Here is a 10,961-nt window from a genome sequence, read left to right as displayed (position 1 = left end):
ACGCCTACAGCACCGTTCCATACAGATCTGTGAATCGCAGTGTCTGTCACAGGTGGACAACATCTAATCTTTTTCATTTTCCCTGGAAGGATGAAACGGGCTGTGTTGTCGACAAAAAGGTTTAAAAAGTCTCTCTCTATATATATACACACACACACACACAAAGATCTACACTTGTTCACTTCAAAGTAATAATAATTAAGTTATGATGCATTAAATGGATCTACGTGTTTGTGTGTATGCAACTGCTCAAATGTTAAATGTGTAAACAGTCAAGGACCACAGTGTGGCCAGGTGTTGGTCTAATGTTCAGGCCCGACTGTGTGAAAAACCTGCAGATCGCCTGGGACTCTCAAACTATCAAAAACTCACTCAACCAACCGAATCCACTGGCATTTAGAAAATATGTTTATATACTAGGTCAGAATTGTCCTCTGTCTTATGTTAAATAAATATGGCTTTAATAGTGTCAACCAAAATGTGTTCCAGAACTAGGATTATTAAATATAAACATATTATATTTTATGCAAATGGTTCATAATAATAATTAATGGCGGGGAAAATGAAGGAAATGTTGTTTTCATAAAAAATCTGTTCCAAGAATGTAGGAGAGGAAATCGTCTGTTTTCTCTGTATCTTTTCCGCTCTTAAATTCTTGGAACCGATAAAAAAAAGAAAATAAATCCGTTGTTACAGGCTGGCAGCTCCAGCTACAGAAATAATAGACTTACGTGCAATTTAAAGATGGACCAGTAGGTGGCGCTCACATGCTTTGGAATATAACGACTGTTCTTTGAAGTTCTGCGCACAATTGAATCCTCTGCTTAATAAGACTGTAAATTCAAACAGACATATGTAAAAACGGGTTTAAAACATTTCAAATATATCATTTAAAAATGTGGTAATGTGGGTGTGCAAATGTGAAGGTTTCGCACTATGTAAGGATAAAAAAAAGATTTGAAGATTAAAACATGGTTTGAAGGGATAAATAAATAGATACACCAACAAACACACAAATAAATAAAAGGATGTGTAGGCTAGGGATGCAGCCGGTGCAGTTTTAATCTCATAAGAGCCTGTTTCTGAGGTCAGGAGGGGATTAAAAGTAAATGTTACCTTGTGGGCTGAGTCTGGAACCTTGACCTTGAAACCCCTTGTAATATTTCATAGAGGACTTGATAAATGTGCATTTTATTGATATAAATCATCTGCTTTAAGCTGATGTCTTGGGGATTTTAACCCACGGGCATGCACAATATTGGACTTACAAACCTATATGAATGTACAACAAGTAGTATCTCGATACTACATTACAGCACAGTGCTGTGTACTGGTAATTCAAGAGGTTGTTAAAAATATAACTGATGTTACATATTTATTTTACAGAAAAACAACAAAGCTCACTGCAGGGGAGTCTTCCTGTGATAAACCTGATACAGTCACATCTAACATCATATATTGTGCTGTTTACAGGACCAATATTGCTCATCATAGCTAATCAACTAAACAAACCTCAATATGAGAAAATACCAATATAAAACAATGGCCGAACCCTGGATTGCATTGGTCCTAAATGTATATATATTCTGCCAGAAAGCACACATTGGGGGAATCACAATATTTACCCTGTATTGTGGAAGCTTTCTTCAATTATCCACTTCAGTGTGTGCATTTAAAACGTTCTCCGACAGTGGGAATGCTGTCAAACCGAGTCGAGGCCAGTTGGTTTTACTGCGCAGTTCATTTCTATTCACTTCACATTCATTGCAGCTTTTTTTCTCCTTCTTTTATTATGGCAACAGCACTCACATATTAGCTGCACATTAAAAACATGAACATGCTTTTGATTTGATTGGGAACTTCACACTGTTTTTGCTGGCACCATATATACATTAATCTATGGCGAGGAACAGTTTTTTTTTAATCCAGCATGGCATGTAATTGAAGGTATCCTTGTACGCTATATTAAATGGGTTTCTCAAGCTGTGCTCTGCGTTTCACACCGGAGTGTATTAGTATTCAGCCGTACAAAAGGTCAATGTCAAACCTACCTCATTTAAAAGTCAATAGCAAATGTATACATGATCTCCGAGGAATTCCAATTGTGTCTCTTTTGCGACACACATTGTGTGTGATTCTATTAGCACACCTGACCTTATCTCCTTTTAATCTGAAACCTTTCTTAAAATATGCCCCCCCCACTCTGAGAACTACACAGACCCCCTTGCCCCTGGAATTAAAGGCATTTGTGCACTGTTTGAATGGGAGTAGGAGAGAATTAAGTAACAAAATGTGACACAATACTGTGCTACCCGTTATAAAAGGAAGAAAGGGAGTTTGGTGTTTTTTATGTAGGCCTCATACAAGCAATTACACATCTAATTTCTGGGTGGAAAATTGTCAGTAGAGCATAAGAATAAAATCTGAATAAACTCTGATTTGATTTGGTTATATATAACAGTTTAATATCTTTGTTAACATGTTTTAACCCTAGTTTTCTTTTTGAGATATCTTGGGGAACCTTCGTCCAGCTGTGGATCGATATGGCTGCTGGTCAAGGCTGATCCTCGGCCCAGGATTTCTCCTCTCATCCACAAAGTGCTCCTGCTCTGAATCAGTCACATGGTCCCAGTGTTGTGTGTGGCTCCAGAAAACAAATGTGTGTGTTTGTTTTCCACATCCGACCAACTATTTACTGATGTCTATAATGCATGTGTACGGGGCTAGGGTTTTTGTCCAGCACATCCCATGTAAATCGATTAATACAATTATAAGCATGTCTCTGCACATAACATTGTGACAATCAGGGTGTTTATAAATTATAATTACATGTATTTCTCTTGAATAGCTCTTCATTCTCCCTATCAGCTCATCTTAACATATACCAGATAAGTGAATGATCTGCCCCTATATCGGGCTTGTCCTCAAAAGCACCTGAAGGCACACAATCTGTGCCGACACCCACTGACACACAAACATGGTTGTAAAGATTTACCCGCGAAATTACAGAGGGGCGGATCCGGTCTGAACACGGACTGATCCATTCTAAACACATACGAGGGGGTGCTCGGTTATATATATTATTCCAGTGTAATGCACTGGGGTACGTTTGCATAGAGAAGTAGAAGTAATAATTAAATGCTAATTTTAAAATAGTACAATTGAGAACAAATATATAGATGTTGCAGATTATTCTCCTTACAAAGTAAATGGTACAAAGAGCAACCCCCGTGGCTGTTTGGTTTCCGGGTAGTCTGCCCCTATTGTGTTTCAAGTGATTCTTTGTTGTGGGCCGGTTCTTCTCGGGGTTGCTGTTGTTGTTGAGTTGGAAAGTTAAAATGCCGGTGTCGGTGAAGGTGAGTCGGTGAGACAGTCGGGTGAGAGAGCTGCCGATGTTTAAACTCGTCTGCGGGTCCGGGCTGACCGGGGGGCAGCGGCGCAGCTCGTGTTGGCGCGAAACCGCCACGTTGTGCAGCTCGCGCGGCGCGGCGCGGCACGAGCCTGTGTTAAACTTCAAGCGCCGCGCGGACTCGGCCGTGTGTTCGTGTGTAAACATGTGCATGACATACAACACGCGTGTGTGTATTGATGTAACTGAGCGACCATGCCGGTGTAGTTGAGTTAGACACAGACCGCACACGCCTGCGGGACAATGCGGTCTCTTCCAGCGCGTTTGCAGGTGGTGTCTGTAACAGTTGTGCATGGGGTTGTTGTGTATTGTGTGCATCGGACATGTTTGGTTTTGAACACGCTTACGTTTGCATACATCGTCGATTCACTTGTCTTTAATTTAGACGCTGCAGGCCTGTATAAAGCTATATCCTATAGAGAATTAAAATACACGATAAAACAAGAAACGTTGCGTAATAACTATAGTTATTCAGTATTACAGAACTGATTACGGCGAGACTGCAAAACTTTTTTTCTGTGACGATTACGTTGCATTAGCCCATCTCTATTTTTCTCTCCCACTTTTTCCCTCTTTCCCTCCCACTCTTCCCTTCTTTCTCATCTCTCTTCCCCTCCCCTTACTCTTCCTCCCCTTCTCTTTCTCTACCCCTCTACCCGCTTCCCCCCCCCCCTCTCTCTCTCTCTCTCTCTCTCTCTCTCTCTCTCCCACTCCCTCACTCCCCATCCCTCTTTCTTCTCGTGACAGACAAGGCAGTCTCTGGCTGAGATCTTCGAATCCCCAAGCGATGAAGAGGACTTCGATGGCTTCAGAGCCTCTCTCCCGATGGACACGTCCTCTGAAGACAGCAGAGACAGTCTTCAGTCCCTGGACCAGGAAAAAACAGTGAGTTCCTAAAAGCGACGCAATGCACCATGGGATTGCCGCTGGAGCAGAGGGGCTGGTTTAGCTCAAGGCAGCCAACACAACCACCTGCGTTGGTCAAGAAGGACTGGCACGAACTTGAGTACGGTATCCATGTATGCTTGCGTGTCATTTCCAGGACCCGTGCTTCCGGTCCAAGTACATCACGGAGGAACTGCTGAAGATCTTCACGGAGGACACGGACACGGAGGAGGAGGAGTTCGAGGGATTCACAGAGGCGGGGCTGGAGCTCAACGACTGGATGAAGTCCATGGTATGGTTCATTACGTCAAGATCAACCTGTGGCTGGTGTGATGCTCGTTGTGAGGGAAGACTTTGAAAATGTCAGCATACAAACAGCTGTACAGATCCTGCCTTCGTTTACAATAGTGTTTGTGTTGTTGTTGTGTTTGAATCTGTAAGTTTCTGCAGTTATAGTGTTTTCGGTGACGTTTAACATCACCGAAAACACTATAACTGCAGAAAGTTACAGATTCAACGCTTGAATCTGTGAGTTTGACTCCTTCCTGTGCTTGCACCTTGCAGTCCATGGACTCGGACGAGAGCAGCGAGGAGGACACGGGCTTCTGCTCGGACGGCGAGCCTGAGGCGCCGGTGCGGAGGAGGAGCTCGGGCCTGTGCGTCGCCTTCAGGTTCCCCACGAAGAAGAGCCAGCCGGCCAAGCAGCCCGAGAGGGAGAGGAAGCCGGAGTCCTCCAGGACCGACGGCCGGGGGCGGAGAGGAAAAGCACAGCAGGCCGATGCTTGGTCCGAGTCGGAGGAGGAACAAGGCCGTGGGGGCGGCCTGAGTGTTGCCCTGCAGAAAAGGGCCAATAACATCAAGGAGAACAAGGAAATGGTAATGTACCGTCAGACTTTTTTGTTTGTCTGTGCTTTTTTAAAGTATATTATAGTTTTAAGTGGCAGTTCAGAGGAGAGCAGCCAGACTTATTCCAGGTCTGAAGGGAATGTCCTACTGAGAGACTGAGGAACTGAACCTTTTCACCCTGGAACAGAGGAGACTACGTGGGGACTTGATCCAAGTCTTCAAAATCATGAAAGGCATCGACCACATCAAACCAGAGGAGCTTTTCCAGATCAGCAGGGACACACGCACCCGGGGACACAAATGGAAATTGGGCTTCAAGGCATTCAAGACAGAAAACAGGAGACACTTCTTCACACAGAGAGTTGTCACAATCTGAACAAACTCCCCAGCGATGTGGCTGAAGAGACAATTTGGGAACATTTAAAAACAGACTGGATAGGATCCTTGGATCACTTAGTTATTAATGGACACCAAACGAGCACAATGGGGCGAATGGCCTCCTCTCGTTTGTCAACATTAAACTGTAAAATGTTCTTCTCATGTTCTTGAGTGTTTTTTGGATGATTGACAGAATTATTTTGTTTTCTACAGCTTGCTAAATTGCTGGCGGAGTTCAATTCGATGCCTGAGCTGCTGCCCATGAAAACCCCAGCAGTAAGTACTTTCTCTGCTTTCAAGTTCATTTTACACACCCCCAACAATACCTGTGTCTGATTTGGGTCTGTGAGTTTTATCTTTTCCGTTTCTCTTTAAACCACCTAAAAGTTGTCTCCAACTTTTTCTACTCAGAAAAAGAAGAAATCCCCAAAGAAGCCGGTCTCCGAGGGGCAGAGTGGGCGCAGGAACCCCACCCGCAGCGCCCGGCCACCCGAGCACTTCGCCGTCGAGATCTCGCCCTCCAAGATCATGGAGCAGCTGCAGGGCATGCGCAAGAGGGCCAAGATCAGGAAGAGGCTGCTGCGGGTGAGGACGAGGGTTTTATCCTTCCCCTCCAAGGTAGAGGACCCCCAGTGCAGGTTCACTCGGTGACGGTGCTTGTTGTGTGCAGGTGAATGAAGATGTGGACGGCGGGGACCCCCCCAGGAGGAAGCACGCCAAACGCAGGGAGTCCCGCGCAGTGGAGGACATCACTGAGGACGATCTGGAGAACGTGGCCTACACCAGCAAAGACAAGATCTATGATAACGTTCACGTAAGCTCTCGCTTCACTTTCAGCTGCTTCATTAGAAAAGATTTAGACGCCTCCTGGTGTCACACGTCCCTGGAGAAGTGAGGTGTGTGTGGAATTGAAAATTGACTTGGTTGTGTTTCGGCCCACAGGGCAGCACGTGCCACCAGTGCAGACAGAAGACCATCGACACCAAGACAGAGTGCAGGAACCCCAACTGCTGGGGTGTGAGAGGCCAGTTCTGCGGGCCCTGCCTGCGCAATCGCTACGGGGAGGACGTGCGCGAGGCCCTCTTGGACCCTGTGAGTACCGGGCTGTGTGTTTCCAGCACAAGAGCTTTAACGTGTAGCTTTACCGTCCTGAAGCGTGATCTGGTCGGGTCTCGGCAGCTTTCATACAGTGTTAGGATGCAGTTTATTTTATAAACGCTGCGTGGTAATTCCGACCCAGATTAGCACTCGCCAATGACAAACCAACGGTATTTTGGGGGTGTAGTGCAGGATTAGTGCTGGTCTAGGTCTGCAATATGATGGTGACCAGATTAATGTACAGAGCACAATGCATTCCTCTGTGACACAAATGACGTGCGTTGCTGAAATGGAATTAAAATAGAGGTTTGTATACATCAGAGAGGTCCTGTCCAAAAAGCTTGGTCCTGACTTCTTAGGATGGGGACTTCAGCAGCAGACGAGTTATGGGGAGGTCTGGACAATGCTTGGCCGTCTGTCCTTTTTTTGTGTCATTGTGTGTTCATATGAGCCGTTGTGTTCTCAGATGTGGGTGTGCCCCCCGTGCCGAGGGATCTGCAACTGCAGCTTCTGCCGTAAGCGGGACGGCCACTGTGCCACGGGGATTCTGATCCACATGGCCAAATTCTACGGCCACGACAACGTCCGAGAGTACCTGGAGAGGTGAGCGAGCGATTGTGCAGCTTCACTGTTCATGCTTTGTTAAACAAGCTTACTGTGGATTATTTCTGCACCTGCTTTATTGGTGACGGGGTTAAAGGTGTGCTGATTTTATTTTATGTCTCCCCCCCCAGTCTTAAGAAACATCTTGGTGATGAAGACTGACAATGAACCGAGCTGCTTAAAGTGAAGCCTTCATTGGGAGTGAAGGAAACAACCTACAACTGATGGACATTCGAAAGCAAAGATTGAGCCTGGCCTTGGAGCTTCTTACGATGCTTTGGCACAAATAGTGAATCCTTTTAAGAGTGTTTTAGTACAATCACTTTTTTTTTTATGCAGTAGAAATAGGATTCTCACTTTGTTTTATCTTCCTAAAAGACCCATGGAGTCTATAAAGCCTCTTACTATTTTAGATTAGAGAAATGGACAAATGCTGTATTTTTCAAGGGCCTGCTGCACTTTTTCTTCTCATTTTAGCAAATGTTTTTACTTGCAACAATTCTTGCACTTTTTGTTTGTCGCAGAAATTCATAATGCTCACTTTTTTTTTGTGGCTAAAATTCTGCTTGAAGAATAATGAAGCAGCTGTTTTTTCTTTCAATAGGGAAGGTGAACTTAATTGTATGTGTGTGTATATAAAAATCTATATATAAGGAACAAGATAAATCCAAGGTTTTGTAAACTTCAGTTTTTCAATAAATCCACAATTTTCATAAAAAAAAAAAAAAAAATCTTTATTAAAAATCATTGTTACAAAAACTGTGATCCTGGTGCTAGGGGTGGGGTGGGGTGGGGTGGGGTGGGGTGGGGGGGATTGATCAGAATTCAATTAAGGAAATTAAACGGACAAGAGCAGCGCCACTCCTGCCAGCACCCACTTGGCCGGCTTCTCTTTGGTCTTGAGGTTGAAGGTCCAGATGTAGGTGGGTCCGCGGGCCTTGGTCTTGTAGACGGGACACTCGTACACGTTCTTCAGCTCCTGCCGGTCCAGGGGAATGGCTCGGAGGTACAGCACGGGCAGGGCGGGGGTGAGGTCTTTGAGCCGCGCCTCGGCGATCATGCCACTCTGCATGTCCCAGCGGGCGCCTGGCCGAGGAGACAGACCGAGACACTGTTTCTCAGATGCTATATTTACACCCCTTTATCACACGGTAACAATTAAACATTTTTCAGTACATTTTCAATACCGACCCTTTAGTTTTGAGTTAGTTTAAATGGGCGGGATCCTATTCTTTTCAGTTGGTATGATAGGTACTTTGCTTCTTACCCTCCATGAACAACCCATGAACGTAGGCTCCTTCTCGAGGCGGATGTCCGTAATCCTCCTTAGTTTTCTTGGTCACGTCCACCGTCAGACACATCTTGTCCAACGGCCATTCGTTCCGGCGCGCGATGCTCTGCATTATTGCTGTAAAACAGAAGACAGCTGAGAAGAGGGAACGGTTGGAAAAACCTCTTTGTCCGAGCAGATGTTGCGATGCCTCAGAGTCTAAACCTTATTCTGTGCTCAGGAATGTGACTCCCTGAATCGAGGCACGGCATCTCCTGTCCTCTAATGGTAAACAGCTATTGAAATAATAAGCCCTTTTAGGGACCACAGATAATGGTATAGTTCCAGGCAATTCCACAGTTAGACACCAGCCATGTCTCTGTAAGGTGTTGTGTGAACTGCAGTGTTGGACTCACCAGTCAGGAAGGACTGTGGGTTGAAGAAGCCAGGGAGCCAAACCACAGCAGGGAGGACCAGGTCCTGAGTCCAGGTGTCCAGCTCCCGACAGCGTGACAGCAGGTCATTGAACCTGCAGAAGACAGACAGACGGACACCCCTGGGCTCAGACCAATGCTTGCATCCGCTATCGATGAGTACTATCCGATGTATAAGCTCATGAGTTACCACTGTGCCAGTCCGTATGTTGACGGGTACGCCAGCCTGGTCCACGACTCGGGCACGTTGTCATAAAACAGCGCCGACTGCAGAGCTTCCATTTTAGAGGATATTGTCAGCTCTCCCTGAAACGAAAGAGAAAATACAATCACGAGGGTTATACACACTTAAATGAGAGGAATGCGTATTCGACAGGTCACAATGTGTGAGGATCACGTGGCATTTACTCTGATCTGACAGACATTGATTGATTTGTAACGTCTTGTTTTGGCTGATCAGCTACGTAACTTGGCTTCTGAAATGTCTGGACTGTCACCCCTTGCTGTGGCTGCTGTTTTAAACAATATTGTTATAGGGAAACTGACTAGCTGCAGCTCTGCTTGTTTCTTGATTGTCCTCCAATAAAAGTCACAAATAAAATAAAAGGTTTCAGTCCAAGAGTTGAAATATTATGAGGCAATCAACTGAACACAGAGGATTTATGTTCCTTGTTACCCCTAATGTATGCTGCCATAATCAGTGCAGTGTAAGCAATCCAGGCACTTACCGTCTAGCTGTCAGCAAATCTATACAATTTGTAGTCACACAAAAATGATACAACCCAGGGTTTGCCAGATTCCACCATTTCTTACAATGCACCAGCTCCACTACACCCACGTGCCGATCACTCACCTTCAGTCCCAGGTCCAGCTCTTTAAGCGATCTCCTGATCTCCTCAATCAGCAGATTCATGCGCTCGCACTCTTGGAAACACACGAGGATGTACGGACTGCGCTCGGCCGTCTTGTGCATGACCTCCTGCATGTTGAATTCCTCCGGGAGCTTCTCCAGAATGTCATCAAGAACAGTTTTAACCTTTAGAAGGAGAAACAAATGATGAATTCTGTTTGTGTAGAAAGAAAGACAGCGTGTCATTATAAATAATCAGTGTGACAATGAAAATCACCACATTTCTCTCTCCATGCATTTAGTAACAACACAACAGGAGAGTGTGGGCCAGTAATACTGAGCTGTGCATTTCAAATGGGATCCACACCAAGTAGGCAAGGTTTGTTATGTGGTTTGCGCCTTTTTAACACCAGCTATTCACACGTTCCTTCACCGAGACACGGGCTCCGAACTAGACCCTCCATGCTAGAAAGAGTCGGTGTGAGTGATGCGGTCTGACCTTCTCCTCGGCGCTCTCGGCCACCCCTTCCCCCGCAGAGGTGACCCGGGGCTGCAGCTCCAGCAGGGTCCGCAGCAGGCCGTCCGAGGTCACGGTCAGGAAGTCGATCTCGGCGTTGGGGTGTAGCCCGTACAGCACCGGGCTCTCGGAGGGCAGGGTGTCGTCCACGTACTGGTGGTATCCGGCGTAGTCCAGGTTGGGAGGGGCGAGGAAACCTGGGCAGAGGAACAGCTCCCCCTCCAGCTACAGAATCGATGCACAGAAACAGCATCCATTTTAAAATATCTTTTTCCAGACGGGCTTGATCTATAATATCTGCAAGAAAGTGCTGAACGATATTGCCAAAGGTGATTAGATTTTGTTTGAAATCTGTGTACCTGTGACTAATCAATATAAGAAATATTCAGAGATATGAGATTAATGCTGTTGTGCATCCTGAAACACATTGATTGATGGCTGATAGTCTGCACTCTCCATGAGATTCTCCATGAAACCCAGACAGCATACTTTAATATTTAAGGCCGGTCTGAAGAAGAGTTTGATATTTGAGCGGAATCTGAGTCCTGTAACTGATTTAAAAGAATCTAAATGTTCTGGTTTTTCAGTGTGGATTTTCATATCATAAGCAGGCTACATTTGAGCGCAAAACCCATTAATCTAGAATACTTTATAACAGAATTATGAGGGGA

At 45.4% G+C, this 10,961-nt stretch overlaps 2 protein-coding genes across 2 annotated transcripts in view; one reads left to right on the top strand and one right to left on the bottom strand.

The window, feature by feature from the left end:
• The first annotated feature begins 3,237 nt into the window (after positions 1-3,237).
• Positions 3,238-7,942, top strand: cdca7b (cell division cycle associated 7b). Its single transcript, XM_066715573.1, has 10 exons — positions 3,238-3,356; positions 4,157-4,294; positions 4,452-4,586; positions 4,859-5,170; positions 5,732-5,794; positions 5,930-6,103; positions 6,189-6,332; positions 6,461-6,610; positions 7,083-7,219; positions 7,351-7,942. Exons 1-10 carry the CDS (start codon positions 3,339-3,341, stop codon positions 7,379-7,381), a joined length of 1,302 nt encoding a protein of 433 aa, XP_066571670.1. The 5' UTR covers positions 3,238-3,338; the 3' UTR covers positions 7,382-7,942.
• Positions 7,943-8,023: 81 nt separating this feature from the next.
• LOC136759558 (dynein axonemal heavy chain 11) overlaps positions 8,024-10,961 on the bottom strand; it is a 55,768-nt gene continuing 52,830 nt past the window's right edge. The window contains exons 78-83 of the mRNA XM_066714563.1: positions 10,273-10,515; positions 9,777-9,959; positions 9,114-9,229; positions 8,906-9,018; positions 8,487-8,627; positions 8,024-8,305 (exon numbers count right to left, since the gene is read on the bottom strand). Coding sequence (XP_066570660.1) covers positions 8,058-8,305; positions 8,487-8,627; positions 8,906-9,018; positions 9,114-9,229; positions 9,777-9,959; positions 10,273-10,515 — 1,044 coding nt within the window. The 3' untranslated portion in view covers positions 8,024-8,057. The remainder of the gene's footprint in view (positions 8,306-8,486; positions 8,628-8,905; positions 9,019-9,113; positions 9,230-9,776; positions 9,960-10,272; positions 10,516-10,961) is intronic.

This window comes from Amia ocellicauda, chromosome 10 (genome assembly GCF_036373705.1).
Source record: "Amia ocellicauda isolate fAmiCal2 chromosome 10, fAmiCal2.hap1, whole genome shotgun sequence".
In the NCBI taxonomy this organism is placed as follows: domain Eukaryota; kingdom Metazoa; phylum Chordata; class Actinopteri; order Amiiformes; family Amiidae; genus Amia; species Amia ocellicauda.
The sequence above is the reverse complement of the archived record's forward strand: the minus strand, read 5'-3'. Positions and strand labels throughout refer to the sequence as shown.

Bases quoted from the DNA above. Each gene is read 5' to 3' on its own strand.
- cdca7b (XM_066715573.1), top strand. The intron at 5,795-5,929 runs GTAAGTACTTTC...TTTTCTACTCAG, and splicing joins TGCCCATGAAAACCCCAGCA to AAAAAGAAGAAATCCCCAAA. The intron at 7,220-7,350 runs GTGAGCGAGCGA...CTCCCCCCCCAG, and splicing joins GTCCGAGAGTACCTGGAGAG to TCTTAAGAAACATCTTGGTG.